The following is a 25,924-nucleotide window of genomic DNA, read 5'->3' on the forward strand; positions in this document are numbered from 1 at the left end:
TCTGTTTTATAGACACTTTTAACTGGGCTGAGTGGTCACCAAAGGCGACATCTGGATGTTCATGAGAACAGAGTACTCTGTTATGGTCTTAATGGAGGTTAGCCAGACCCTCCAGTCCTGTCGTGTGGGACTGTTAGACAGGAAGACAGCACCTTTCTTCAGCCTCGCCGCTCATTCAGCTCTATTGCCCTCTGGAAATAAGGAAATGATTTAATCTCTTTATTGATTTGTCTCTCTCTCTTCTCGGTTATGTCAGGATCCTGATACCTGGTCTGTGTCTCCCACCTCCACCACTTTTATGGCTTTAATCGCTCTCCTTTCCTTTGCTTTGCTTTGCTTCCGCTCATGTACTGTTTCGCTCTTAGAGGGGTACATGACAGTTAAAACAGAGACCTCTTTTCAGAGTTTGTGTTTTTGAAGACAGAAGTTTTTGATGGGCAGGTATGCCATGTTCTGTTGTCGATGCAGTAAGTGTGCTCTAGTTTCTTGGTGTTGTCTAGATCATGACATAGAGAATTAATCATTGTCTTCCTACTGGGCACAGATATCAGTTCAACGTCTAGTTTTGACTGACTTTTAGTTGATTTTCATGTGAAATCAAAACATTTCATTTAGGTAAAAGTTGGTTGAAAAAAAGACGAAATGCCCTTATGCTGATTATTTTAGTTTAATTTTCCATGTTGATTCAACGTCATCGCATAGATTTTCTGGGGATGAAATTATGTGGAAACAACATTGATTCAACCATTTTTGCCCAGTGGGTTATGACTAATGCTTAACTAAGGGGAAATGTGTTTCATATAACCCCCTAAAATCCTTTGACCCTCGCTCTTTAGACTGTCTTTATAGAAGAAGATTACCCCCTTGGTAAAAATAGACCTAATCCCCTGGGTGATGGACTAGAGAGAGAGAGAGAGAGAAAGATGGAGAGAGAGAAAATGAGAGAGAGAGAGATGAGTGGTTCTGTGGTTAGGGAGAAAACTTGGTTTGTGCTCAGACGTTTAGCCAGACACGGGGGAGATTTCAGGTCAAGCCAGCAGCAGCAAAACAAGATTCAAAAGAGCAGTCAGCATGAGAATTAGGGTGGCAGGTAGCCTAGCGGTTAAGATCTTTGGGCCAGTAACCGAAAGGTCACTGGTTTGAATCCCAAAGCCGACTAGGTGAAAAATCTGTTGATGTGCCCTTGAGCAAGGCACTTAACCTAATTGCTCCATTAAGTCGCTCTGGATAAGAGTGTCTGCTAAAGGACAAAAAAATGAAGGAAAGACTGAGTCTCAGCAGCTTCCTCTCAGACACGACCAAACACAAAACAAAGCCTTGTCATTATCTGCTCTCAGAGAACCAGACGTGTTAGCAGGGCAAAAGAGGGGTATACAACAATGCAGGATCAAGGAGTTAGCCTGCTAACTTGCCTAAATATTCTGAAATTATATATATATTTTTTAAAGATATAAGCTTCAAATGGGCATGGTCTACTTAACAACCAAAAACACATACAGTATGTACGTTTCTGGTTGTCTATCAAAGTTAGCTGGCTAACTCATCGATGCTGCTTTGTAGTATAACCCTCAGGTAATTCACAGAGGGAGAGAAACAGGAGGAGGAAAATAAACAAATTGGTTTCTAGGGCGAAAGACAAGAGATGGGAATGATAGAGTTCCTGATGCTTCAATCAAGGGAGGGACTGGGAGAGAAACATCTGAAAGAGAGAGAGAGACAGAGGGAAGAGAAGGATGAGACAGAAGCCATGTTTATACCTGGTTTTAACTTGCATCCTTTCTCCTGATCTTGTCCACATTCTGATTGTGTCCACATTTTTTAGAAAGGTGTAGACAATCAAAATGCACATTGTGATCTGATTGTGATCAGATCATCCTGCCCACCTCTGGATATCTTACAAGTTTGACAGATTGGGATAGAGAAACTATTTAAATTATCATTATTTTGCCCTCTAAAATCATTGGCAGGTGGTACCATTGACTGAGAACATCAATATGTGTCTTACAATAAATAAATAAATATTATTTTGAAAGAATAGCTGTGAAATAATTTGCATAAGAGACCAGGAAATCTGTTCACAATGCAGACACAGTGGATGGATAACAGACACATTTTAATACCATGCGTAAACACATTTTGGGAAATGTGGGCAAAATTAGAATGTAGACAAGATCAAGACAAAGGACACATGTTAGCACCAGGTATAAACGGGACTAGAGAGGGACCAGAGAGAGAGAGCGAGAGAGAGAAAGGGAGAGAAAGAGAGAGACAGAAAGAAAGAAGAGGAGGCTGACTGAGTGTATAGGTGTTTGATACGGGGGCAGTTTGAGAAAGGATTTAGAAAACAGACCGAGAAAGAGAAATGGAGAGCAAGAGAGGTGAACATCTTTTCTTGCTTATCCTCCCACCGTTATTTGAGCTACATAACTACCCTCATTTGGGGTTCTTTGGTACATGATGTCATAGTCATGGATATTTGATAGTTTGTTTCTGATCCACTGTTTATGCGTCTGTATTATTGGTAGAGGCCCCGTGTTTCAAATTCTACCTACTGGAGCCCACCAGCGCTTTACTGTGTAAATGCTGCAGTTAGAGGCAGAGGTAGTGGATTGGGGGATGTATTTATTTATACGGCTGTGTGTTTATTTTTGGAGTCTCTGACTGCTTCCAGTCCTCCTCTAACTAGTTATAAAACCCTATTACACCAACGTCAAGACCAGGAATGGGGGCATCAACCATGACAGATTGTACACATGCATACACCGCACACACACAAACACTCCTCCTGGCACACACGCACGCGCACACACACACACACACACACACACACACACACACACACACACAGTCAGTATTGGCTTTTAAGAACCTGGTATCAAACACAGAAAAATACTGCTATTGAACCCCAGAATAATACAGGATATCAGTAATGAACACTGTATCCACGGTGATAGACAATTTGGGAACACGTCAGACATAAATGCTGTTACCAGGGTGATAATGAACCCAGTTTAAATCCAAATGGCTGGTTGCCATGACTCTCATCCATTGACTCAAGCGTTGTAACTATTGGCCTCACTGTGTGAGGTGTGCAAGTGTGACACATACTGCATTGTACTCTCAGAGTCATCGTTAAGAAATCTCAGTTATCCAAACTATGAACCTGTGGACCAGACAGCATTACTGATGACTGAGAAATAGTATGGCACACAGTAGATGGACTGTACGTGTCAGCTTCATTCTCTGAATATTATGTGGAATTGTAGAAAGTGTAAACAATGTAGAAAGACTGGTGTCTTTCCTTCTATTTTGACATTTCTCTGACATGTGTGAGGGTATAGATTGTAACTACAGGTGTTGTGGTGAAGCTAATCTGATGTTTCCAAATGAACTGGGATTCAAGCCCAGTCAGCATACCCAGGATGACTACTGATGTTACCTGAAACACCAAACTGCAGCAAAAGTCAAAGGTCTCAGAGGAAATGAGTGAATTAGAGACAGAGCGAGAGACAGGGCAATAGACACATTGAGAGACAGAGCGAGAGACAGAGCAATAGACACATTGAGAGACAGAGTGATAGACACATTGAGAGACAGAGCGATAGACACATTGAGAGACAGAGCGAGAGACAGAGCAATAGACACATTGAGAGACAGAGTGAGAGACAGAGCAATAGACACATTGAGAGACAGAGCAATAGACACATTGAGAGACAGAGCGAGACACATTGAGAGACAGAGCGAGAGACAGAGCAATAGACACATTGAGAGACAGAATGAGAGACAGAGCAATAGACACATTGAGAGACAGAACGAGAGACAGACATGGACAGACAGAAAGAGACGACTACCTCCTAACTGTCTGCTCCTATCCCCTGTATTCTTTCCTAGATTTTGTCATTGGTTATCGTGTTTTGTTGCTTTGTGTTTGTGTCAAGGTCAGTGGCCACAGGGCTATGAAATTATGTATGTGACTCTCAGTCACTCTAGTACATTCTACAACTCTATAACCAAGTTAGTTTAGTTTAAATTCAACAACAAAATTGTATCTTGCACTCATGCCAATAAAGCATTTGAAATTAAACAATTAAATCGAGAAAGACAACAAGAGAGACATAAACAGAATATACAGAAACAAACTTACAAGAGCCATAGTAGGATAATTGGTTTTCCAAACCTTTTCCTGAAGCGATTACCCAGCTCGCACATGACGTTCTGAGAACCATATGTTTCTTTGAGCTTGTGGAGAGTGTGGTTGTTCTATGGTTATTTTGCATACAACCTTCCCACAACTTTCTAGGAATGGTGCTTCACATTGGGCATAGTTCTTTCAAACTGGGTAAAAACTGTTTGTATCAATATTGGTTACATGTCATTTCAACCCCCCACAATCTTGAGTAAATGTGCAAAAGTGATTGGATTTGCAAAAAGTAATCAACTTAAGTGCATTTTGGTTGAATTCACATGTGAAAACTCAACAAAATCTAAATAAAAATTAACCGTTGAACTTAGTCTGTGTCCAGCATGTGCCCACATGCACACTGATTTAAAGCAATGGTATTCTAAGGATATGCTTGTTTAAAATTTTTGCAGCTGCAATTAAAAAATAATAATCTTAACAATTAAAAAATAAATAGGTGACCCCGAAAGCCAATAGCACTAGCCATAATACTGAATCTGCAGAAGGGACGAGTGAAGACAGATGGAGATGTGTAAATTAGACGTTCATTCATACCTCATATATTAGGCCTATTATTACTGAACCCTATAGGCTATAATGCAGCAACTTTTTCACAAGAAAAAAAGTTACCAGCTGATGATGAGATGATACAGTGCATTTGGAAGGTATTCAGACCCCTTGACTTCTTCCACATTTTCTTACGTTATAGCCTTATTCTAAAAGTGTCATTTTTTACCTCATCAATCTACACACAATACCCCACAATGACAGAGCAAAAACAGGTTTTTAGAATTTCTTGCAAATGTATTACATATAAAAAACGGAAATATCACATTTCCATAAGTATTCAGAGCGTTACTCAGTACTTTGTTGAAGCACCTTTGGCAGCGATTACAGCCTCGAGCCTTCTTGGTTATGATGCTACAAGCTTGGCACACCTGTATTTGGGAAGTTTCTCTCATTCTTCTCTGCAGATCCACTGCACAGCTATTTTCAAGGCTCTCCAGAGAAGTTTAATCGGGTTCAAGTCCTGGGCCACTCAAGAACATTAAGAGACTTGTCCAAAAGCCACTCCTGCGCTGTCTTGGCTGTGTGCTTAGGGTCGATGTCGTGTTGGAATGTGATCCTTCGCCCCAGAGTGCTCTGGAGCAGGTTTTCATCAAGGATCTCTCTGTATTTTTCTCCGTTCATCTTTCCCTTGATCCTGACTCATCTCCCAGTCTGTAACGGCCATCGTTGAAGAGAGAAGGGGACCAAGGCGCAGCGGGTTGCGTGCTCATCATTATTTTATTTAATTAAAGTGAACATGAAAACAAGAAACAAGGAACGACCGCCAGTTTCACAGGCTATAATAACAGCAGTGCAAAATACAACTACCCACAATGAGACCGGTGAAAACAAGCTCCCTAAGTATGACTCCCAATCAGGAACAACGATGTACAGCTGTTCCTGATTGAGAGCCACACCAGGCCAACAAAGAAATACAAAACCTAGAAAACCTAGAAACCCAAAACAAGAACATACACCAAAAACTCCCGGAACACATAAATACAATACCCCTCTACACACACATAACCCCCGAACCATCTAAAACAAAATACCCTCTGCCACGTCCTGACCAAACTACCATAACCAATAACCCCTATACTGGTCAGGACGTGACACAGTCCCTGCTGCTGAAAAACATCCCCCACAGCATGATTCTGCCATAACCATGCTTCACCGTAGGGATGGTGCCAGGTATCCTCCAGACGTGACGCTTGGCATTCAGGCCAAAAAGTTCAGCCTTTGTTTCATCAGACCAGAGAATCTTGTTTCTCATGGTATGAGAGTCCTTTAGGTGCCTTTTGTCAAACTCCAAGAGGGCTGTCATGTGCCTTTAACTGAGGAGTGGCTTCTCTACCATGAAGGCCTGATTGGTGGAGGGCTGCAGAGATGGTTGTCCTTCTGGAAGGTTCTCCTATCTCCGCAGAGGAACTCTAGAGCTCTGTCAGAGTGACCATCGAGTTGTTGGTCACCTCCCTGACCAAGGCCCTTCTCTTCTGATTGCTCAGTTTGGCCGAGTGACAAGCTCTAGGAAGAGTCTTGATGGTTCCAAACTTCTTCCATTTAAGAATGATGGAGGCTACTGTGTTCTTGAGGACCTTCAATGCTGCAGACATTTTGTGCTACCCTTCCCCAAATCTGTGCCTTGACACAATCCTGTCTCTGAGCTCTACTGACAATTCTATCGACCTCATGGCTTGGATTTTGCTCTGACATGCACTGTCAACTGCGGGACCTTATAAAGACAGGTGTGTGCCTTTCCAAATCATGTCCAATCAATTTAATTTACCACGTGTGGACTCATGAAACTTCTCAAGGATGATCAATGGAAATAAGATGCACCTGAGCTCAATTTTGAGTCTCATAGCAAAGGGTCTGAATTCTTATATAAATAAGATATTTCTGTTTTTAATTTTTTATTTAAAAAAAATAAATTCTAAAAAAGTCTTTCTGCTTTTTCATTATGGGGTATTGATGAGGATTTTTCTTTCTTTTATATATATATATATATATATATATATATATATATATATCCAAGATGGCGTAGCAGTCAGACGTCTTTGTCCTTCGTCCTGTCGTGTCCCATGTATATATATTTTTATATATTTTTCTTCGCATATCTTTTTATATTTTTCTAACCCTTTACTTCAAAATACTCTCCTGCAACCCGCCTCACCCAATGTGGTGTGGACCTGCTTTTTCTCTAAAGTTTTTTTCTCTACCTCTATTACTGGAATCTCCAACATAAACTAGCCAGCTAACGGTCATCAGCTAACCGTTAGCTCGGAAAGCTCTCGCCAGTTTGTACAACGCGATTCAACCAGAGCATACCGGACCTATTTTTCTCTCCATATCCCCAGATTCCTACCGCAAGCTCTGAACCTTCTCTTCTTCCGAACTTCGCAGCTAACGTCCCCTGAATGCTAGCTGTCTAGAGCACAATGGACTGTTAGCTTACGAGGCCCATCGAATACATTCCGAAGCTACTAGCTAGCAGTCAGCTATCCTTTGCTAGCGGTCATCAGCTACCTTCATCCCGGACAACTCTCGCCAGTCTGTACAGTGCGACTCAAACCAGAGCTAGTCAGACTTATTCTTCTCCATATCTCCGGATTCCTACCGCAAGCTCTGAACCTATTTTCTATATATATATATATATATATATATATATATATATATATATATATATATATATATATATGTAAAAATCCACCTAGAATTATAGCAGCTAACGTCCCCTGAACGCACAACCGCTAATCCGCGGCCTGCTAGCTATCTAAAGCACATTGGACTGCTGGCTTAAGAGGCCCTTCGGACATATTTCTTTGGCCACCATACATATTTTGCCAATTGGCCTGGTTTACCACACGGAGCCCTGCTGATCAGTCCGCTGATGTAACTGCACAAGGAGGCCACAACAGACTTTCCTCCGTCGCGTCGCCTCTCTAAGGCCTTTCTGTTAGCCTGCTAGCCCGCCGCTAGCTGCCTGAAGCCACGCACTGGACTCTCATGATCACCCGGCTACGCATGCCTCTCCCTAACGTCACCATGCCTTGTTCATTGCTGTTTTGGTTTGTAACTATTGTTTTATTTTACTGTAGAGCCTCTAGCACTGCTCAAAACGCCTCGGCTAACAATTTAGTTCCACCTCCCACACACGCAGTTACATCACCTGGTTGAAATGCTATTTCTAGAGACAATATCTCTTTCATTATCACTATATGCACAGGTTTACCCTTGTCTGTACATTATGCCTTGAATATATTCTACCGTGCCCAGAAATCTGCTCCTTTTACTCTCTGTTCCGAACGTGCTAGACGTCCAGTTCTGTTAGCCTTTAGCCGTACCTTCATCCTACTCCTCCTCTGCTCCTCTGGTGATGTAGAGGTTAATCCAGGCCCTGCAGTGTCTAGCTCCACTCCCATCCCCCAGGCTCTCTCATTTGTTGACTTCTGCAACCGTAAAAGACTAGGTTTCATGCATGTTAACATTAGAAGCCTCCTCCCTAAGTTTGTTTTATTCACTGCCCTAGCACACTCCACAATCCGGATGTCCTAGCCGTGTCTGAATCCTGGCTTAGGAAAACCACCAAAAACCTTGAAATTTCCATCCCTAACTATAACATTTTCCGACAAGATAGAACTGCCAAAGGGGGCGGGCGGTGTTGCAATCTACTGCAAAGATAACCTGCAGAGTTCTGTCTTACTATCCAGGTCTGTACCCAAACAATTCGAGCTCCTACTTCTAAAAATGTACCTTTCCAGAAACAAGTCTCTCACCATTGCCGCTTGCTATAGACCACCCTCTGCCCCCAGATGTGCCCTCGACACCATACGGGATTTGATTGCCCCCCATCTATCTTCTGAGCTCGTGCTGCAAGGTGACCTAAACTGGGACATGCTTAACACACCGGCCATCCTACAATCTAAACTCGATGCCCTCAACCTCACACAACTTATCAATGAACCTACCAGATATAACCCCAAATCCGTAAACACGGGCACCCTCATAGATATCATCCTAACTAACTCGCCCTCCAAATACACCTCTGCTGTTTTCAACCAAGATCTCAGCGATCACTGCCTCATTGCCTGCATCTGTAATGGGTCTGCGATCAAACGACCACCCCTCATTACTGTCAAACGCTCCCTAAAACACTTCTGCGAGCAGGCCTTTCTAATCAACCTGGCCCGGGTATCCTGGAATGACATCGACCTCATCCCGACAGTAGAGGATGCCTGGTTGTTCTTTAAAAGTGCCTTCCTCACCATCTTAAATAAGCACGCCCCATTCAAAAAATGTAGAACCAGGAATAGATATAGCCCTTGGTTCACTCCAGACCTGTCTGCCCTTGACCAGCACAAAAACATCCTGTGGCGTGCTGCATTAGCATCGAATAGCCCCCGTGATATGCAACTTTTCAGGGAAGTTAGGAACCAATATACACAGGCATTTAGGAAAGCTAAGGCTAGCTTTTTTAAACAGAAATTTGCATCCTGCAGTACAAACTCAAAAAAGTTCTGGGACTCTGTAAAGTCCATGGAGAATAAGAGCACCTCCTCCCAGCTACCCACTGCTCTGAGGCTAGGAAACACTGTTACAACAGATAAATCCACTATAATTGAGAATTTAAATAAGCATTTCTCTACGGCTGGCCATGCTTTCCACCTGGCTACCCCTACCCCGGTCAACTGCCCGGCACCCTCCACAGCAACCCGCCCAAGCCCCCACCATTTCTCCTTCACCCATATCCAGCTGCAAAACCTGGACCCCTACAAATCAGCCGGGCTAGACAATCTGGACCCTCTCTTTCTAATATGATCTGCCGAAATTGTTGCAACCCCTATTACTAGCCTGTTCAACCTCTCTTTTGTATCGTCTGAGATTCCCAAAGATTGGAAAGCTGCCACGGTCATCCCCATCTTCAAAGGGGGAGACACTCTAGACCCAAACTGCTACAGACCTATATCTATCCTACCCTGCATCTCTAAGGTCTTCGAAAGCCAAGTTAACAAACAGATTACCGACCATTTTGAATCACACCGTACCTTCTCCGCTATGCAATCTGGTTTCAGAGCCGGTCATGGGTGCACCTCAGCCACGCTCAAGGTCCTTAACGATATCATAACCGCCATCGATAAGAGACATTACTGTGCAGCTGTATTCATCGACCTGGGCAAGGCTTTCGACTCTGTCAATCACCACATACTTATTGGCAGACTCAACAGCCTTGGTTTCTCAAATGATTGCCTCGCCTGGTTCACCAACTACTTCTCTGATAGAGTTCAGTGTGTCAAATCGGAGGGCCTGTTGTCCTGACCTCTGGCAGTCTCTATGGGGGTGCCACAGGGTTCAATTCTTGGGCCGACTCTCTTCTCTGTATACATCAATGATGTCGCTCTTGCTGCTGGTGATTCTCTGATCCACCTCTACGCAGACGACACCATTCTGTATACTTCTGGCCCTTCTTTGGACACTGTGTTAACTAAACTCCAGACGAGCTTCAATGCCATACAACTCTCCTTCCGTGGCCTCCAACTGCTCTTAAACGCAAGTAAAACTAAATGCATGCTATTCAACCGATCATTGCCCGCACCTGCCCGCCCATCCAGCATCACTACTCTGGATGGCTCTGACTTAGAATACGTGGATAACTACAAATACCTGGGTGTCTGGCTAGACTGAAACTCTCCTTCCAGACTCATATTAAGCATCTCCAATCCAAAATTAAATCTAGAATCAGCTTCCTATTTCACAACAAAGCATCCTTCACTCATGCTGCCAAACATACCCTCGTAAAACTGACCATCCTACCAATCCTCGACTTTGGCGATGTCTTCTATAAAATAGCCTTCAACACTCTACTCAACAAACTGGATGCAGTCTATCACAGTGCCATCCGTTTTGTCACCAAAGCCCCATACACTACCCACCATTGCGACCTATACGCTCTCGTTGGCTGGCCCTCACTTCATACTCGTCGCCAAACCCACTGGCTACAGGTTACCTACAAGTCTCTGCTAGGTAAAGCCCCGCCTTATCTCAGCTTGCTGGTCACCATAGCAGCACCCACTCGTAGCACACGCTCCAGCAGGTATATCTCACTGGTCACCCCCAAAGCCCATTCCTTCTTTGGTCGCCTTTCCTTCCAGTTCTCTGCTGCCAATGACTGGAACGAACTGCAAAAATCTCTGAAGCTGGAGATTCCCATCTCCCTCACTAGCTTTAAGCACCAGCTGTCAGAGCAGCTCACAGATCACTGCACTTGTTCATAGCCCATCTGTATACAGCCCATCTATCTACCTCATCCCCATACTGTATTTAATCTGCTCCTTTTGCACCCCAGTATCTCTACTTGCACATCCATCTTTTGCACATCTACCATTCCAGTGTTTAATTGCCATATTGTAATTACTTTGCCACCATGGCCTATTTATTGCCTTAATTCCCTTATTTTACCTAATTTGCGCTCACTGTATATAGACTTTTTGTTTTCTTTTTTCTACTGTATTATTGACTGTATGTTTTGTTCATGCCATGTGTAACTCTGTGTTGTATGTGTCTAACTGCTATGCTTTATCTTGGCCAGGTCGCAGTTGCAAATGAGAACTTGTTCTCAAGTAGCCTACCTGGTTAAATAAAGGTGAAATAAATAAATAAATAAAATACATTTTAGAATAAGGCTGTAACGTACCAAAATGTTAAAAAGGTCAAATGGTCTGAATACTTTCTGAATGCATTGCACATGTACAACTACATAGATACAGACACATTACCGCATGGCAAGCGGTACGGGAGCGCCAAGTCTAGGTCCAAGAGGCTTCTAAACAGCTACTACCCCCAAGCCTTAAGACTCATGAACATCTAATCAAATGGCTACCCAGACTATTTGCATTGCCCCCCCCCCCCCCCCCCCCCTCTTTTACGCTGCTGCTACTCTCTGTTATTATCTAGGCAATGTCACTTTAATAACTCTACCTACATGTACATATTACCTCAATTACCTCGACTAACCGGTGCCCCCGCACATCGACTCTGTGCCGGTACCCCCTCTATATAGCCTCGCTATTGTTATTTTACTGCTGATCTTTGTTACTTTTAGTTCTTTTTTTGGGGGGTGGTATTTTTCTGAAAACTGTGTTGTTGGTTAAGGGCTTATAAGTAAGCATTTCACTGTAAGGACTACACCTGTTGTATTTGGAGCATGTAACAAATACAATTTGATTTGATTTGATTACAGAGATAGAGACGAAAAATGCTCAACCTCCAGATGAGTATGAGGGGGAAGTTTAAGTAACAATTCTTACAAGCTTGTTTGGTTTGTAGCTTATTCTTTAGATGTGTGGGGCTGCTGGAGAACTATGATGTGCAGGCATAATCAAAATGACACTTGACTAGCTAGGTTTCCATCCTATTGGCGACAGATTTTCAAGCAAATATTCTTCATAAAAACAATATGCCATTTCAGAGTTTCCTTCAGTTAAATTTGGCACCAGACAACATGACAGAGAAGATTTTAATGCACCAGACATTTGATACATTTACCGGACACCCATATGCATTCAGATCCAATCTGGTGCAGCCAGCACCATCAATAAAAAATGGATATTGGCCAAGTGAGCCACATTTACGTTACCTTAAAAACAGCCTATAACAAATTACAAAAACAGTATTCCTTGTGTTTCGATGTGTAGCACTTGTATTGGTTTTTAGGCTACTTTCCTAAAACAATAATTGTCCACCTCACGGTTCAGTTGTCAGAGATCTGAGCACTAAATATATCAGGGCATTGCATGCAAAGGCTTATGTGTCCACTGTATTATATTTTAATAAATATACACTGCCGTTCAAAAGTTTGAGGTCACTTAGAAATGTCCTTGTGTTTGAAAGAAAAGCACATTTTTTGTCCATTAAAATAACATCAAATTGATCAGAAATACAGTGTATACACTGTTAATGTTGTCAATGACTATTGTAGCTGGAAACGGCTGATTTTTTATGGAATATCTACATTGGCGTACAGAGGCCCATTATCAGCAACCATCACTCATGTTCCAACGGCACGTTGTGTTAGCTAGTCCAAATGTATAATTTTAAAAGGCTAATTGATCATTAGAAAACCCTTTTGAAATTATGTTAGCAGAGTTGAAAACGGCTGTTCTGATTAAAGAAGCAATAAAACTGCCCATCTTTAGACGAGTTGAGTATCTGGAGCATCAGCATTTGTGGGTTCGATTACAGGCTCAAACTCGTCAGTCTATTCTTGTTCTGAGAAATGAAGGCTATTCCATGCGATAAATTGCCAAGAAACTGAAAATCTCATACAACGTTGCGTACTACTCCCTTCACAGAACAGCGTGAACTGGCTCTAACCAGAATAGAAAGAGGAGTGGGAGGCCCCGGTGCACAACTGAGCAAGAGGACAAGTACATTAGAGTGTGTAGTTTGAGAAACAGACGCCTCACACGTCCTCAACTGTTAGCTTCATTAAATAGTACCGGAAAAACACCAGTCTCAACGTCAACAGCGAAGAGGTGACTCTGGGATGCTGGCCTTCAATAAGAAAAAACGCACAACCATCCCCAAAGCAAAAATATATATATAAAAATAAGTTTGACAACACTCCCCTGTTTTAGACCACCCCTGCCCCCAGTACATTTTTATCCATCCCTTAACTGGCCTGAATTGGTGAAGATCATAAGACATGTCTGTTACAGAGTTACGATGTTTATCAAATCTGCGAGGTGACAGTGATTTGAATTGAATTTGAGTTTCCGTGCATCATTTACAAAGGGTTTAAGTTACGCCCACGCATCTCAAGTTTGGATTCAGCCCACAGAAAATATAAGGTCGCATAGGATCTCATAAAAATGCCGCCAGACGTCTGCGGGTTACCCTGCTGGTCAGTCACTCCCCCGCTCTGCTCTTCACCTCTCTCCCCCATGTGACTTGTTTGTTTGGGCTGTACTGCAAATTGATGATCAGCAAATTGCCTTCTACTCTCTTCTATCACAGAGCTTTCCATATTCACCCTCTCTCTCATCTCCAATTATCTCCATCTCTTCTTCTAAAGACACACCTGAAGATGAATAGAAGCGTTGCGTTATTATTATGAACACATTTCCTGGCTGTTTCAACATCATACACACACTCACATGGTCTGACGGTGTGTTTCTAGGTTCTGAACAGAATGTAATAACTGTGAATGTAATCTTCTCAAAAGGAGCAGGCCTCCTGCTGTTCTGAATAAGAATCACAATCTTCCAGCTAATATACAGGATTGGTTTGTCAGAACACAGACATTATGCTGGAATAACCCGTCATTGTGTCAAGATTTTTACCCCATTGTACTGTCCCTGGTGGAATAGAGTTCTGTGAGCTTTTATGTCAATTTGTTTATTTCACGTGTTCGTGGAGAGATTTAGGGTTTATAAAGTCTGACTCATTCTGTATGGTAATGACCGTGACGAGCACCTTTTAGAATTTCTTTGATGAGGAGCGGTAGAGAGGTAGAGAGAGAGAGGAGGAGGAGGAGGATAGAAAGGGAGAGAGAAAGAGAGATTACAGAGAAACACGTTAGAAATAAACGATTTACAATTCACCACTGACATACAGTATGGCAGCCTTGAGGAAGTAAATAAGATAGGGTTAGAGAGAAAAACCTTGTTTAGATTTCTGTATGCTGGTTGGGTCCACATAATTGAACAAATCCTTTAGCTGTCTCTGGAGCGACTCTTTATGTCTGAGTTGTTGATGAAAGACTTGGTGTATATACACTTTGTGGTCATGCAGGTCTCTAGCTCTCCATCTCTTTGTTTTCTCTCCATCTATGCCCCTCTCCTCTCACTTTATCTTTTACTTGTCCTCTTTCCCTTTCTCTACCGCTCTCTCCCTCTCTCTCCCTCCACCCTGCTCTCTGTTTGGTAGGAAACACAAATCCAGCTTTGGTCAGGGGGAAGGCAAGCAAGCCTGAAGCTGTCAGCGAGTTTGAGGAGAAAAGCTCTTTCATTTATCTCCAGTGCCCAGATTGATGCCCCTGCCAATAACTGTATGAAAATATACAGCCTCCCTCTGTGGATAAAGGCTGCTTCCCTGGATTCCCTGCCTCTGGGCTCTCCTCTGCTTCCGTCAGTCAATATTGTTTTGTTTCCCGTTTTTACCCTACTGGGTACAGCAGGCGGACAAGCGAAAAAAAGAATAACTTAACCCGACTTGTCCTCTTTCTTAGGAGGTTCAGATGAGCGTGTGCACTTCTCTGCCGGAGCTGTGAAATGCTTCAGTGTCAAGTGCTTTTGAGTTTTTGAAAGGAGTGAAAATAGGTCCCTTTTCAGCAGACTTCTTTTCAAAAAGCGTTAAAGGGTAATTCACTATGGCTGTGCTGCCTGGCCTTAGACCAGCATCATGGCTGCAGGTCAGAAAGACTAATTTAGGCTAAATCCTACAGGGTGGGATGGAACCAAATTAGGCAGGCTCTGCTGGTCATACACTACACGACTTCTAAAATCTTAACTTTCTCACATTTTCCCAAATCTTTCATTCCGTTCAGCATCAACCCCAGCATGCGTGTGCTTGCATTACACGATGATTCCCTAGTTGATCCTGCCTTGCGTTTCTCGGGTTGTCGTAGGAAAATAAATGCTGACACGCAAACAGTAAGCTGCTTTATTAGTGTGCACATTTTTATGTGTAGAAACATCAAAAAAGAGACAGAGGTGCAGAGTATAGACTTGTATAAAATAATAATGGGGCCATTTGCATGGCCCTGTGCCCCTTGTGTGTCAAGATTTCACTTAAGGACCAACCGAATGGTCTCCACAGCTCGACCAATCATCAACTCGGTCCACACGGGTGCGTGTTGTTGTTGCTTTCCTCTTCGCTATCATTGTTTTGGGCTCACATGCTGAGTGCTCATTGGCTATTGGCAGCAGTCCTTGCCAAATCACATTGTAGCACAACATGCACAACCAACATATCAGGATATCCGACAGGGGTCTGGAGAACAGAACAGCCATCATCGGTGCGTCCTTGACCTGCTCAAACTACGCGAGTCTCGACGTACTGGTCCTAGCCCAAATTCATAGGATTTCTCCCCGATCATGAAAATTCATGGCAAAATCGTGTAGGGAATGTAGTAGACTATATAGGCCACAGGAGGCACATCATCATCATTATAAGATCCTAATCTGCAAACATAGACTGGGTCCATTTTCCTCCCCCTTCCCTATATCTTCACTCTTACCTCGCTTTCTCTTCCCTCCATCCATTATGGCACTCAGATGGGCAGACCAAAATATCTTATACGACAGAGAAGTGCATGCTGGGACGGCTTGAGGTCTAATGATTTCCCACTTCAGAGAGGTGAGAGAGGTGAGAGAGAGAGGTAAGAGATGGAGAGAGGTGAGAGAGAGAGAGTTGCTGATAAAAAGATGTAGAAAGAGGCATTAGGAGTGCTGGAGGTCTAATCCTTTTCCACCTCCATGGGAGAGGAAAGAGAGAAGTGAGAAAGAGTGATGAAGTGTGATGACAGAGAGAGAGAGGGAGAGACAGAGAGATAGAGAGGAAGGAAGAGAAAGAGAGAGACATAGGGCTGTCAGTCCGTGACGATCAGTCCAAATAAACAGGCTTTACATAAGGCTCTCCTTCAGGAGAGAGGAGAGGAGCGAGGGAGTCTGTGACCTCCCAACAGAGAGAAAGAGAAATAGAGGAGGATAAATTGGAGAATGGAGAAACAGTGTAACTACCACATCTGACTGTGCATGCCAACAATCTCCAGCTTATTATCACATTCTACTGCCTGGTCTTTATTCTGCACTTTTACCGTGTACTCTTTTCATTTGGAGATTGTATTTAGTTGTGTCTGTATGGGGGATGTAGCTACAGTTTCTCAAAAGATAGGGCACAGGGGCCTCTCTAATCTGCCTTGTACATTCTGAGAAAGGCTGCTTTGCGCTGTGTGTGTGAACCCCAGACTTACTTTAAAACACACACACACAAACTATGTTTTAGAGGGTTTGGAGGTGTTCCACCCATCTGAGTCATTCTATTTTATGTGTTTTGGTCACCTCATAAGAAGCTTTTTAGTTGCTATTAGTACCCAACAACTCTTATAAAAACTTCACTGTCTCTGCAAATGCATTTTACAACCAACACCAATTCCATAAAAATAAATGTGGTAGGTGCTGAAAGTCTCACATATATCGTGTAACTGGTATTCCCATTACAAGACAGGCTTACTGTAATTGGTATTTAATTTCCTCTGTAAAAAAAAGTACATCCGCAAAAAAACTATTTCCCAGAGTTCATTGAGTTTTCCCTGTGTCCCCCCTACAGACCACTGGTGGCCCCTGCCCTCAGACCTGTGCCCTATCTGGATCTACTTGGATGTGCTGTTCTCCACAGCCTCCATCATGCACCTGTGTGCCATCTCTCTGGACCGCTACATCGCCATCAGAAACCCCCTCCACCACAGCCGCTTCAACTCCCGAACCAAAGCCCGCCTCAAGATCATGGCTGTCTGGACCATCTCTGTGGGTAAGAGACTGGAAGACAAGCCTGCACAAGTATATGATGCCCTCTTACTTTAGAGAGAGGGAAAGAGATAGAGAGAGTGAGGAAGAGAGAGAGGAAGAGAGAGAGGAAGAGAGAGCATGTGGTTCTTTCTATAAATATTGGGGACATTGGGATCAACATTTGAAAATGGTTTGAAACAAAAATAAAAAGGATTTTCGTGCAGTTCCACATGTGCACTTAGAGGAATAAGTGTGAATATATGCAAATTGGCCCATAACTCCAGTTATACAACAACATAGGACAAGGACTATAATCCTTTAAGCAGGGTTCATTAAGACATTGGCAAGTGAAATTCAAGGACTTTCAGGGACTTTTCCAAGCACTTAATTGTTATTTTCACTGACCTCAATGTTATACAATTGTATAATTTACATAATTGTAGATATAGCGCCTAATATATAACATCCCCCATTACCACTTTAAGAATAATGCATTTAGGCCAAAAATGCCAACAAGTAGGGAGGGCACTACCACTAAGAATAATAAAAAATGTTGGCCTTGCCAATGCATTGATTTTCTAATTATTATTACATTCTAATATATGTGAGAATAAATGGGACATTGCCTGACTAAATAAATTGGATGCATGCGTGACGATTTTTCTGTAGCCTATATGGCCGACGCAGGCACACATAATAAACCCATGAATAGTGGTAGCATGAATCTTACCATTGCTGTTCTATAATGAGAAAGCGACCATAAAACTGGTTCCTGTTTTAATGGAAGGATTTGTATGGAAAGCCAAGTTGAAGCCAACATTGGATGTTGTCGTTATAATAACCGCACCTGGTTTTAATGCGACAGAGTTGCGCAACACCCTTCAATTGAAGCTGCGGAAACAAACGAAAGAGGCCACATCTCTCATGAAAACGGATAAAAAATGTAATAACTTATAAATTGGCTACAATTTTTACAGGGACTTTTAATGCACCAAATTGAGGAAGTGTCAGATTTTCAAGATAGGCCTGCAGTACCAGTCAAAAGTTTGGACACACCTACTCATTCCAGGGTTTTTCTTTATTTTTACTATTTTCTACATTTTGAAGACATCAAAACTATGAAATAACACATAAGGAATCATGTAGTAACATTAAAAGTGTTAAACAAATCAAAATATATTTTAGATTTAAGATTCTTCAAAGTAGCCAGCCTTTGCCTTGATGACAGCTTTGCACACCCTTGGCATTTTCTCAACCAGCTTTATTATGGCAAGAACAGCTCAAATAAGCAAAGAGAAATGACAGTCCATCATTGCTTTAAGACATGAAGGTCTGTCAATGCGGAAAATTTCAAGAACTATGAAAGTTTCTTCAAGTGCAGTCGCAAAAACCATCAAGAGCTATGATGAAACTGTCTCTCATGAGGACCACCACAGGAAAGGAAGACTCAGAATTACCTCTGCTGCAGAGCATAAGTTCATTAGAGTTACCAGACTCAGATTGCAGCCCAAATAAATGCTTCACAGAGTTCAAGTAACAGACATCTCAACATCAACTGTTCAGAGGAGACTGCGTGAATCAGGCCTTAATGGTTGAATTGCTGCAAAGAAACCACTACTAAAGGACACCAATAATAAGAAAATACTTGCTTGGGCCAAGAAACATAAGCAATAAACATTAGACCAGTGGAAATCTGTCCTACGGTCTGATGAGTACAAATTTGAGATTTTTGTTTGCAACCGCCATGTCTTTGTGAGACGCAGAGTAGGTGAACAGATGATCTCCGCATGTGTGGTTCCCACCGTGAAGCATGGAAGAGAAGGTGCGATGGTGTGGGGGTGCTTTGCTGATGACACTGTCAGTGATTTATTTCAAATTCTAGGCACACTTAACCAGCATGGCTACCACAGCATTCTGCAGCGATACGTCATCCCATCTGGTTTGCGCTTATTGGGACTATCATTTGTTTTTCAACAGGATAATGACCCAAAACACACCTCCAGGCTGTGTAAGGGCTATTTGACCAAGGAGGAGAGTTATGGAGTGCTGCATCAGATGACCTGGCCTCCACAATCACCCAACCTCAACCCAATTGAGGTGGTTTGGGATGAGTTGGACCACAGAGTGAAGGAAAAGCAGCCAACAAGTGCTCAGCATATGTGGGAACTCCTTCAAGACTGTTGGAAAAACATTCCTCATGCAGCTGGTTGAGAGAATGCCAAGAGTATGCGAAGCTGTCATCAAGGCAAAGGGTGGCTACTTTGAAGAATCTCAAATATAAAATATATTTTGATTCATAATTTTTTGGTTACTACAAGAATCCATATTTATTTTTTTATTTCACCTTTATTTAACCAGGTAGGCCAGTTGAGAACAAGTTCTCATTTACAACTGCGACCAGGCCAAGATAAAGCAAAGCAGTGCAACAAAAACAACACAGAGTTACACATGAGATAAACAATCCTACAGTCAATAACACAATAGAAAAATCTGTATACAGTGTGTGCAAATGAAGTATGGAGGTAAGGCAATAAATAGGCCAATAGCGGCAAAGTAATTACAATTTAGCAATTTACTCTGGAGTGATATATGTGCAGATGAGGATGTGCAGGCAGAAATGCTGGTGTGCAAAAGAGCAGAAAAACTAAAACAAATATGGAGATGAGGTAGGTAGTTGGTTGGATGGGCTATTTACAGATGGGCTGTGTACAGCTGCAGCGATCGGTAAGCTGCTCTGACAGCTGACGCTTAAAGTTAGTGAAGGAGATATAAGTCTCCAACTTCAGTGATTTTTGCAATTCGTTCCAGTCACTGGCAGCAGAGAACTGGAAGGAAAGGTGGCCAAAGGAGGTGTTGGCTTTGGGGATGACCAGTGAAATATACCTGCTGGAGCGTGTGCTACGGGTGGGTGTTGCTATGGTGACCAGTGAGCTGAGATAAGACGGAGCTTTACCTAGTTATGACTTATAGATGACCTGGAGCCAGTGGGTTTGGCGACAAATATGTAGCTAGGACCAGCCAAAGAGAGCATACAGGTCGCAGTGGTGGGTAGAATCTGGGGCTTTGGTGACAAAACGGATGGCACTGTGATAGACTGCTTCCAATTTGCTGAGTAGAGTGTTGGACGCTATTTTGTAAATGACATCGCCAAAGTCAAGGATTGGTAGGACAGTCAGTTTTACGAGGGTATATTTGGCAGCATGAGTGAAGGAGGCTTTGTTTGCGAAATGGAAAGCCAATTCTAGATTTAAGTTTGGATTGGAGATGCTTAATGTGAGTCTGGAAGGAGAGTTTACAGTCTAGCCAGACACCTAGGTATTTGTAGTTGTCAACATATTCTAAGTCAGAACCGTCTAGAGTAGTGATGTTAGTCAGGCGGGCTGGTGCGGGCAGCGATTGGTTGAAGAGCATGCATTTCATTTTACTAGCATTTAAGAGCAGTTGGAGGCCATGGAAGGAGTGTTGTATGGTGTTGAAGCTCGTTTGGAGGTTTGTTAACACAGTGTCCAAAGAAGGGCCAGATGTATACAGAATAGTGTCGTCTGCGTAGAGGTGGATCAGAGAATCACCCGCAGCAAGAGTGACATCATTGATATATAGAGAGAAAAGAGTCGGCCCGGGAATTGAACCCTGTAGCAACCCCATAGAGACTGCCATCGGTCCAGACAACAGGAGCTCCGATTTGACACACTGAACACTGTCTGAGAAGTAGTTGGTGAACCAGGCGAGGCAATCCTTAGAGAAACCAAGGCTTTTGAGAATATGGTGATTGACAGAGTCGAAAGCCTTGGCCAGGTCGATGAAGACGGCTGCACAGTACTGTCTTTTATCGATGGTGGTTATGTTATCATTTAGGACCTTGAGCGTGGCTGAGGTGCACCCGTGACCAGCTCGGAAACCAGATTGCATAGCGGAGAGGGTACGGCATGATTCGAAATGGTCGGTGATCTGTTTGTTAACTTGGCTTTCGAAGATTTTAGAAAGGCAGGGTAGAATGGATATACATCTATAACAGTTTGGGTCTAGAGTGTCTCCCCCTTTGAAGAGGGGGATGACCGCGGCCACTTTCCAATCTTTAGGAATCTCAGACGATATGAAAGAGAGGTTGAACAGACTAGTAATAGGGGTTGCAACAATGGCGGCGGATAATTTTAGGTAGAGAGGGTGCAGATTGTCTAGCCCAGCTGATTAGTAGGGATCCAAATTTTGCAGTTCTTTCAGAACATCAGCTGTCTGGATTTGGGTGAAGGAGAAGCGCGGGGGGGGGGGGGGGCTTGGGAAAGTTGCTGTGGGGGGTGCAGAGCTGTTGGTCGGGGTTGGGGTAGCCAGGTGGAAAGCATGGCCAGCCGTAAAGAAATGCTTATTGAAATTCTCGATTATCGTGGATTTATCAGTGTAACGTCCGTCGTCAAGAATGGACCAAGGCACAGCAGGTATGTGGATACTCATGTTTTTTTTATAAAAAAAAAAGGAGTAAAGTATCCACTGGACAAAAAAAACAATAAAGACAACAGCAACAGTCTTGCAGGCTCATACAACGCATACAACAATAACCCCTAAACAATAAGGGAGGGAAGGGAGGGTGGCTGCCGTCACCGACGGCACTGTGCTACACCCTCCCTCCCCAACCCACCTATCCTGGAGGTGGCTCAGGTGCAGGACGTGGACCTCGCTCCACCTTCGGCGTCGCCCACTTTGGTGGCGCCGATAGCTGCGCCGGGCAGACGGGCCACTCGGGCTGACCCTGGCAGATGGACCACTCTGGCTGGGTCGGAAGACATGCGGGCCACTCGGGCTGGGCCGGAGGACAGGCGGGCCACTCGGGCTGGGCCGGAGGACAGGCGGGCCACTCGGGCTGGGCCGGAGGACAGGCGGGCCACTCGGGCTGGACCGGAGGACCGGAGGGGCCACTCGGGCTGGGCCGGAGGACCGGAGGGCCACTCGGGCTGGGCCGGAGGACCGGAGGGCCACTCGGGCTGGGCCGGAGGACAGGAGGGCCACTCGGGCTGGGCCGGAGGACAGGAGGGCCACTCAGGCTGGGCCGGAGGACAGGAGGGCCACTCGGGCTGATCCTGACTGACGGGCCACTCTGGCAGCTCCGGGCAGTCGGGCCACTCTGGCAGTTCCGGGCAGTCGGGCCACTCTGGCATCTCCGGGCAGACGGGCCACTCTGGCATCTCCGGGCAGACAGGCCACTCTGGCGGCTCCTGACTAGCGGGCGGCTCTGGTGACTCCTGACTGGCGGGCAGCTCTGGTGACTCCTGACTGGCGGCAGCTCTGGCGACTTACGATTGGCGGGCAGCTCTGGCGACTTACGACTGGCGGGCAGCTCTGGCGACTTACGACTGGCAGGCAGCTCTGGTGACTTACGACTGGCGGGCAGCTCTGGTGACTTACGACTGGCGGGCAGCTCTGGTGACTCTTGACTGGCGGGCAGCTCTGGTGACTGTTGACTGGCGAGGCTGGGCTGACGCACTAGACTCCTGATGCGTGGGGCTGGTACTGGACGTGCCAGCCTGGAGACACGCACCTCCATGCTAGTGCGTCTAGCGGGAAACACCGGACCGAAAGGGCGCACTGGCGGTCTTGAGTGCAGGGTTGGCATTACCCCTTCCGGCTCGATGCTCACCTTGCCCTGGCACCAGCGGGGCGCTGGTACCGGGCGGACTGGGCTGTGCGTCCGTATAGGCGAGATGGTGCGTACCTCAGCGTAACATGGCGCCCTCCACCTCATACGCACCTCCCTGTAGTCAGGGGTAGCTGGCTTAGGGCTCTTCCTTGGCCTGGCCAAACTACCCGTGTGCCCCCCCCCAAAAAATGTCTTGGGGGTGCCTCTCCGGCTTCCTCGCCAGCCGTGTTCCAGCATAACGTTCGCGTTGGTTCCTCTGTCCAGCTGCCTCCACTCTCCTGAGTGCCTCCACCTGTTCCCATGGGAGGCGATCCCTTCCGGCCAGGATCTCCTCCCAGGTGTAGGCTCCCTTGCCGTCCAGGACGTCCTCCCATGTCCATTCCTCCATTTTGTTCTCCTGTGGCTTCCTCCTCTTCTGCTGCTTGGTCCTTTGGTGGTGGGTAGTTCTGTAACGTCCATCGTCAAGAATGGACCAAGGCGCAGCAGGTATGTGGATACTCATGTTTTTTTTATTTAAAAAAAGGAGTAAAGTATCCACTGGACAAAAAAACAATAATGACAACAGCAACAGTCTTCTAGGAACATACAACGCAGTGCAAGGACAACTACCCACAAAACCAAGTGACAAACATACTCCTACATATATGACTCCCAATCAGGAACAACAATCCCCAGCTGTTCCTGATCAGGAGTCACAAGACCAACACAGAACATTTACACACACAAGACTGCCACGTCCTGACCCCAAAACTACTACAACAGCTCCATCTGCTGGTCAGGACGTGACAATCAGTGGTGACAGTGTTTCCTAGTCTCAGTGCAGTGGACAACTGGGAGGATTCTCCATGGACTTTACAGTGTCCCAAAACGTTTTGGAATTAGTGCTGCAGGATGCTAATTTCTGTTTGAAAAATCTAGCCTTTGCTTTCATAACTGACTGTGTGTATTGGTTCCCTACTTCCGTGAAAAGTTGCATATCGCAGGGACTATTCGAAGCTAGTGCAGTACGCCACAGGGTGTTTTTGTGCTGGTCAAGGGCAGTCAAGTCTGGAGTGAACCAAGGGCTATATCTGTTCTTAGTTCAACATTTTTTGAAAGGGGCATGCTTATTTAAGATGGTGAGAAAGCACTTTTAAAGAACAACCAGGCATCCTCTACTGATGGGATGAGGTCAATATCCTTCCAGGATACCCGGGCCAGGTCAATTAGAAAGTGCTATTTCATACTGTTGATGTCTTCCCTATTGTTCTGCCATGTAGAAAATAGTCAAAATAAAGAAAATGTTTTGAATAAGTCGGTGTGTCAACTTTTGACTAGTACTGTAGTAATGTATGGCAGTACTTGAATTTCTGATCTTGATGCTTTCTCTGTTAATGCTTTCTCTGTTAACTGTAACAAGACCCTGCTGTAATTCAAGCAGTGAAGTGTATTCATGGATGCCAAGGGAAGCCAGGCTTCCCCCCCAAAATTAGCAACAACAAAAAAACAGCAAATAATTTATCTTTTGTCTCTCTGTGTTTCATCATTTTCTTTCAATTCGCAAGAGGCTGAATGTATCTCACAGGAGAAAGCATCTGAGTGAGAGAAACAGGGCCACACTGTCTCTCAATGTGTAGACCATCTGTCTGATACTATCTGGTCCAAACGAGTATGGCATTGAAGCATTGAATGCAAGGGAAGCCAAAAATCATTTGGCCTCCCTTGATTAAAAAAAAAGAATACAAATTTGCCAATCAGCTCAGCTGGTCTTGGCGGGGGGAAAAAAGAAACCGTCTCTCCTATCAAATCGCTTTGAGAGCATATGTCATTAACAGAAACAACTTGAACTGCTTCATCTCATTGTGTTGTCCACCGGTTGCTAGCTAGCTAACTAAAATTGGCCCTCCTAAATTAGCCATGGATGGAGATAGTGATTTGGACGTTTTAATTCATTCTCCACACTGGCCAATGATTATAACGACGATTCTGATCCAACCATTAAGTTATACATTGTTGTGCCCCTGGCCTGAGAGGATGGAAGTTCAATATGTACAGTAGCTAGATGTAGAAGGCTAATATTAACTAGCTAATATTGCCAATGAATGGAAGTTAGGCTAGCGAGCAAGCATTTTAGCCAGGTAGCCTAGGACAACAAAAAATATAAGCATGTACTGTATGACAGAATGATAGACCGTTTCTTCAACATGAAATTTAGCTTATGTTGATTGAATTAAATAGGGAAAACTATCTTTTAGATGTCACTCTATTAGACAAAGCAGAGGTGATTTGATAATGTTGAAATGATAAAGTTGAAATGGTGCTGGAATAGTGGAGGCAGGTCCTGTTTTCTTTGCGACTTGCGGTAACTCTGTGGTTCTAAATCATTAGATGTTTAGTGGTCTGAAAATGTCAAAACATGTATCGTTGAAGTCGGAAGTTTACATACACTTAGGTTGGAGTCATTAAAACTCATTTTTCAACCAATCCACAAAATTCTTGTTAATAAACTATAGTTTTGGCAAGTCGGTTAGGACATCTACTTTGTGCATGACACAAGTAATTTTTCCAACAATTGTTTACAGACAGAATATTTCACTTATAATTCACTGTATCACAATTCCAGTTGGTCAGAACTACACTAAGTTGACTGTGCCTTTAAACAGCTTGGAAAATTCCAGAAAATGATGTCATGGCTTTAGAAGCTTCTGATAGGCTAATTGACATAATTTGAGTCAATTGGAGGTGTACCTGTGGATGTATTTCAAGGCCTACCTTCAAACTCAGTGCCTCTTTGCTTGACATTATGGGAAAATCAAAAGAAATCAGCCAAGACCTCAGAAAAAAATTGTAGACCTCCACAAGTCTGGTTCATCCTTGGGATCAATTTCCAAACGCCTGAAGGTACCACGTTCATCTGTACAAACAATAGTACGCAAGTATAAACACCATGGGACCACGCAGCCGTCATACCGCTCAGGAAGGAGACGCGTTCTGTCTCCTAGAGATTAACGTACTTTAGTGCGAAAATTGCAAATCAATCCCAGAACAACAGCAAAGGACCTTGTGAAGATCCTGGAGGAA

At 44.0% G+C, this 25,924-nt stretch overlaps 1 protein-coding gene across 1 annotated transcript in view; it reads left to right on the forward strand.

Moving 5' to 3' along the window:
• Positions 1-25,924, forward strand: part of LOC106586494 (5-hydroxytryptamine receptor 2A) — a 45,866-nt gene that overhangs the window by 7,279 nt on the left and 12,663 nt on the right. The window contains exon 2 of the mRNA XM_014173861.3: positions 17,057-17,257. Within this exon, the coding sequence (XP_014029336.2) occupies positions 17,057-17,257 (201 nt within the window). The remainder of the gene's footprint in view (positions 1-17,056; positions 17,258-25,924) is intronic.

The sequence above is a fragment of the Salmo salar genome, chromosome 25 (assembly GCF_965601325.2).
Source record: "Salmo salar chromosome 25, fSalSal1, whole genome shotgun sequence".
In the NCBI taxonomy this organism is placed as follows: domain Eukaryota; kingdom Metazoa; phylum Chordata; class Actinopteri; order Salmoniformes; family Salmonidae; genus Salmo; species Salmo salar.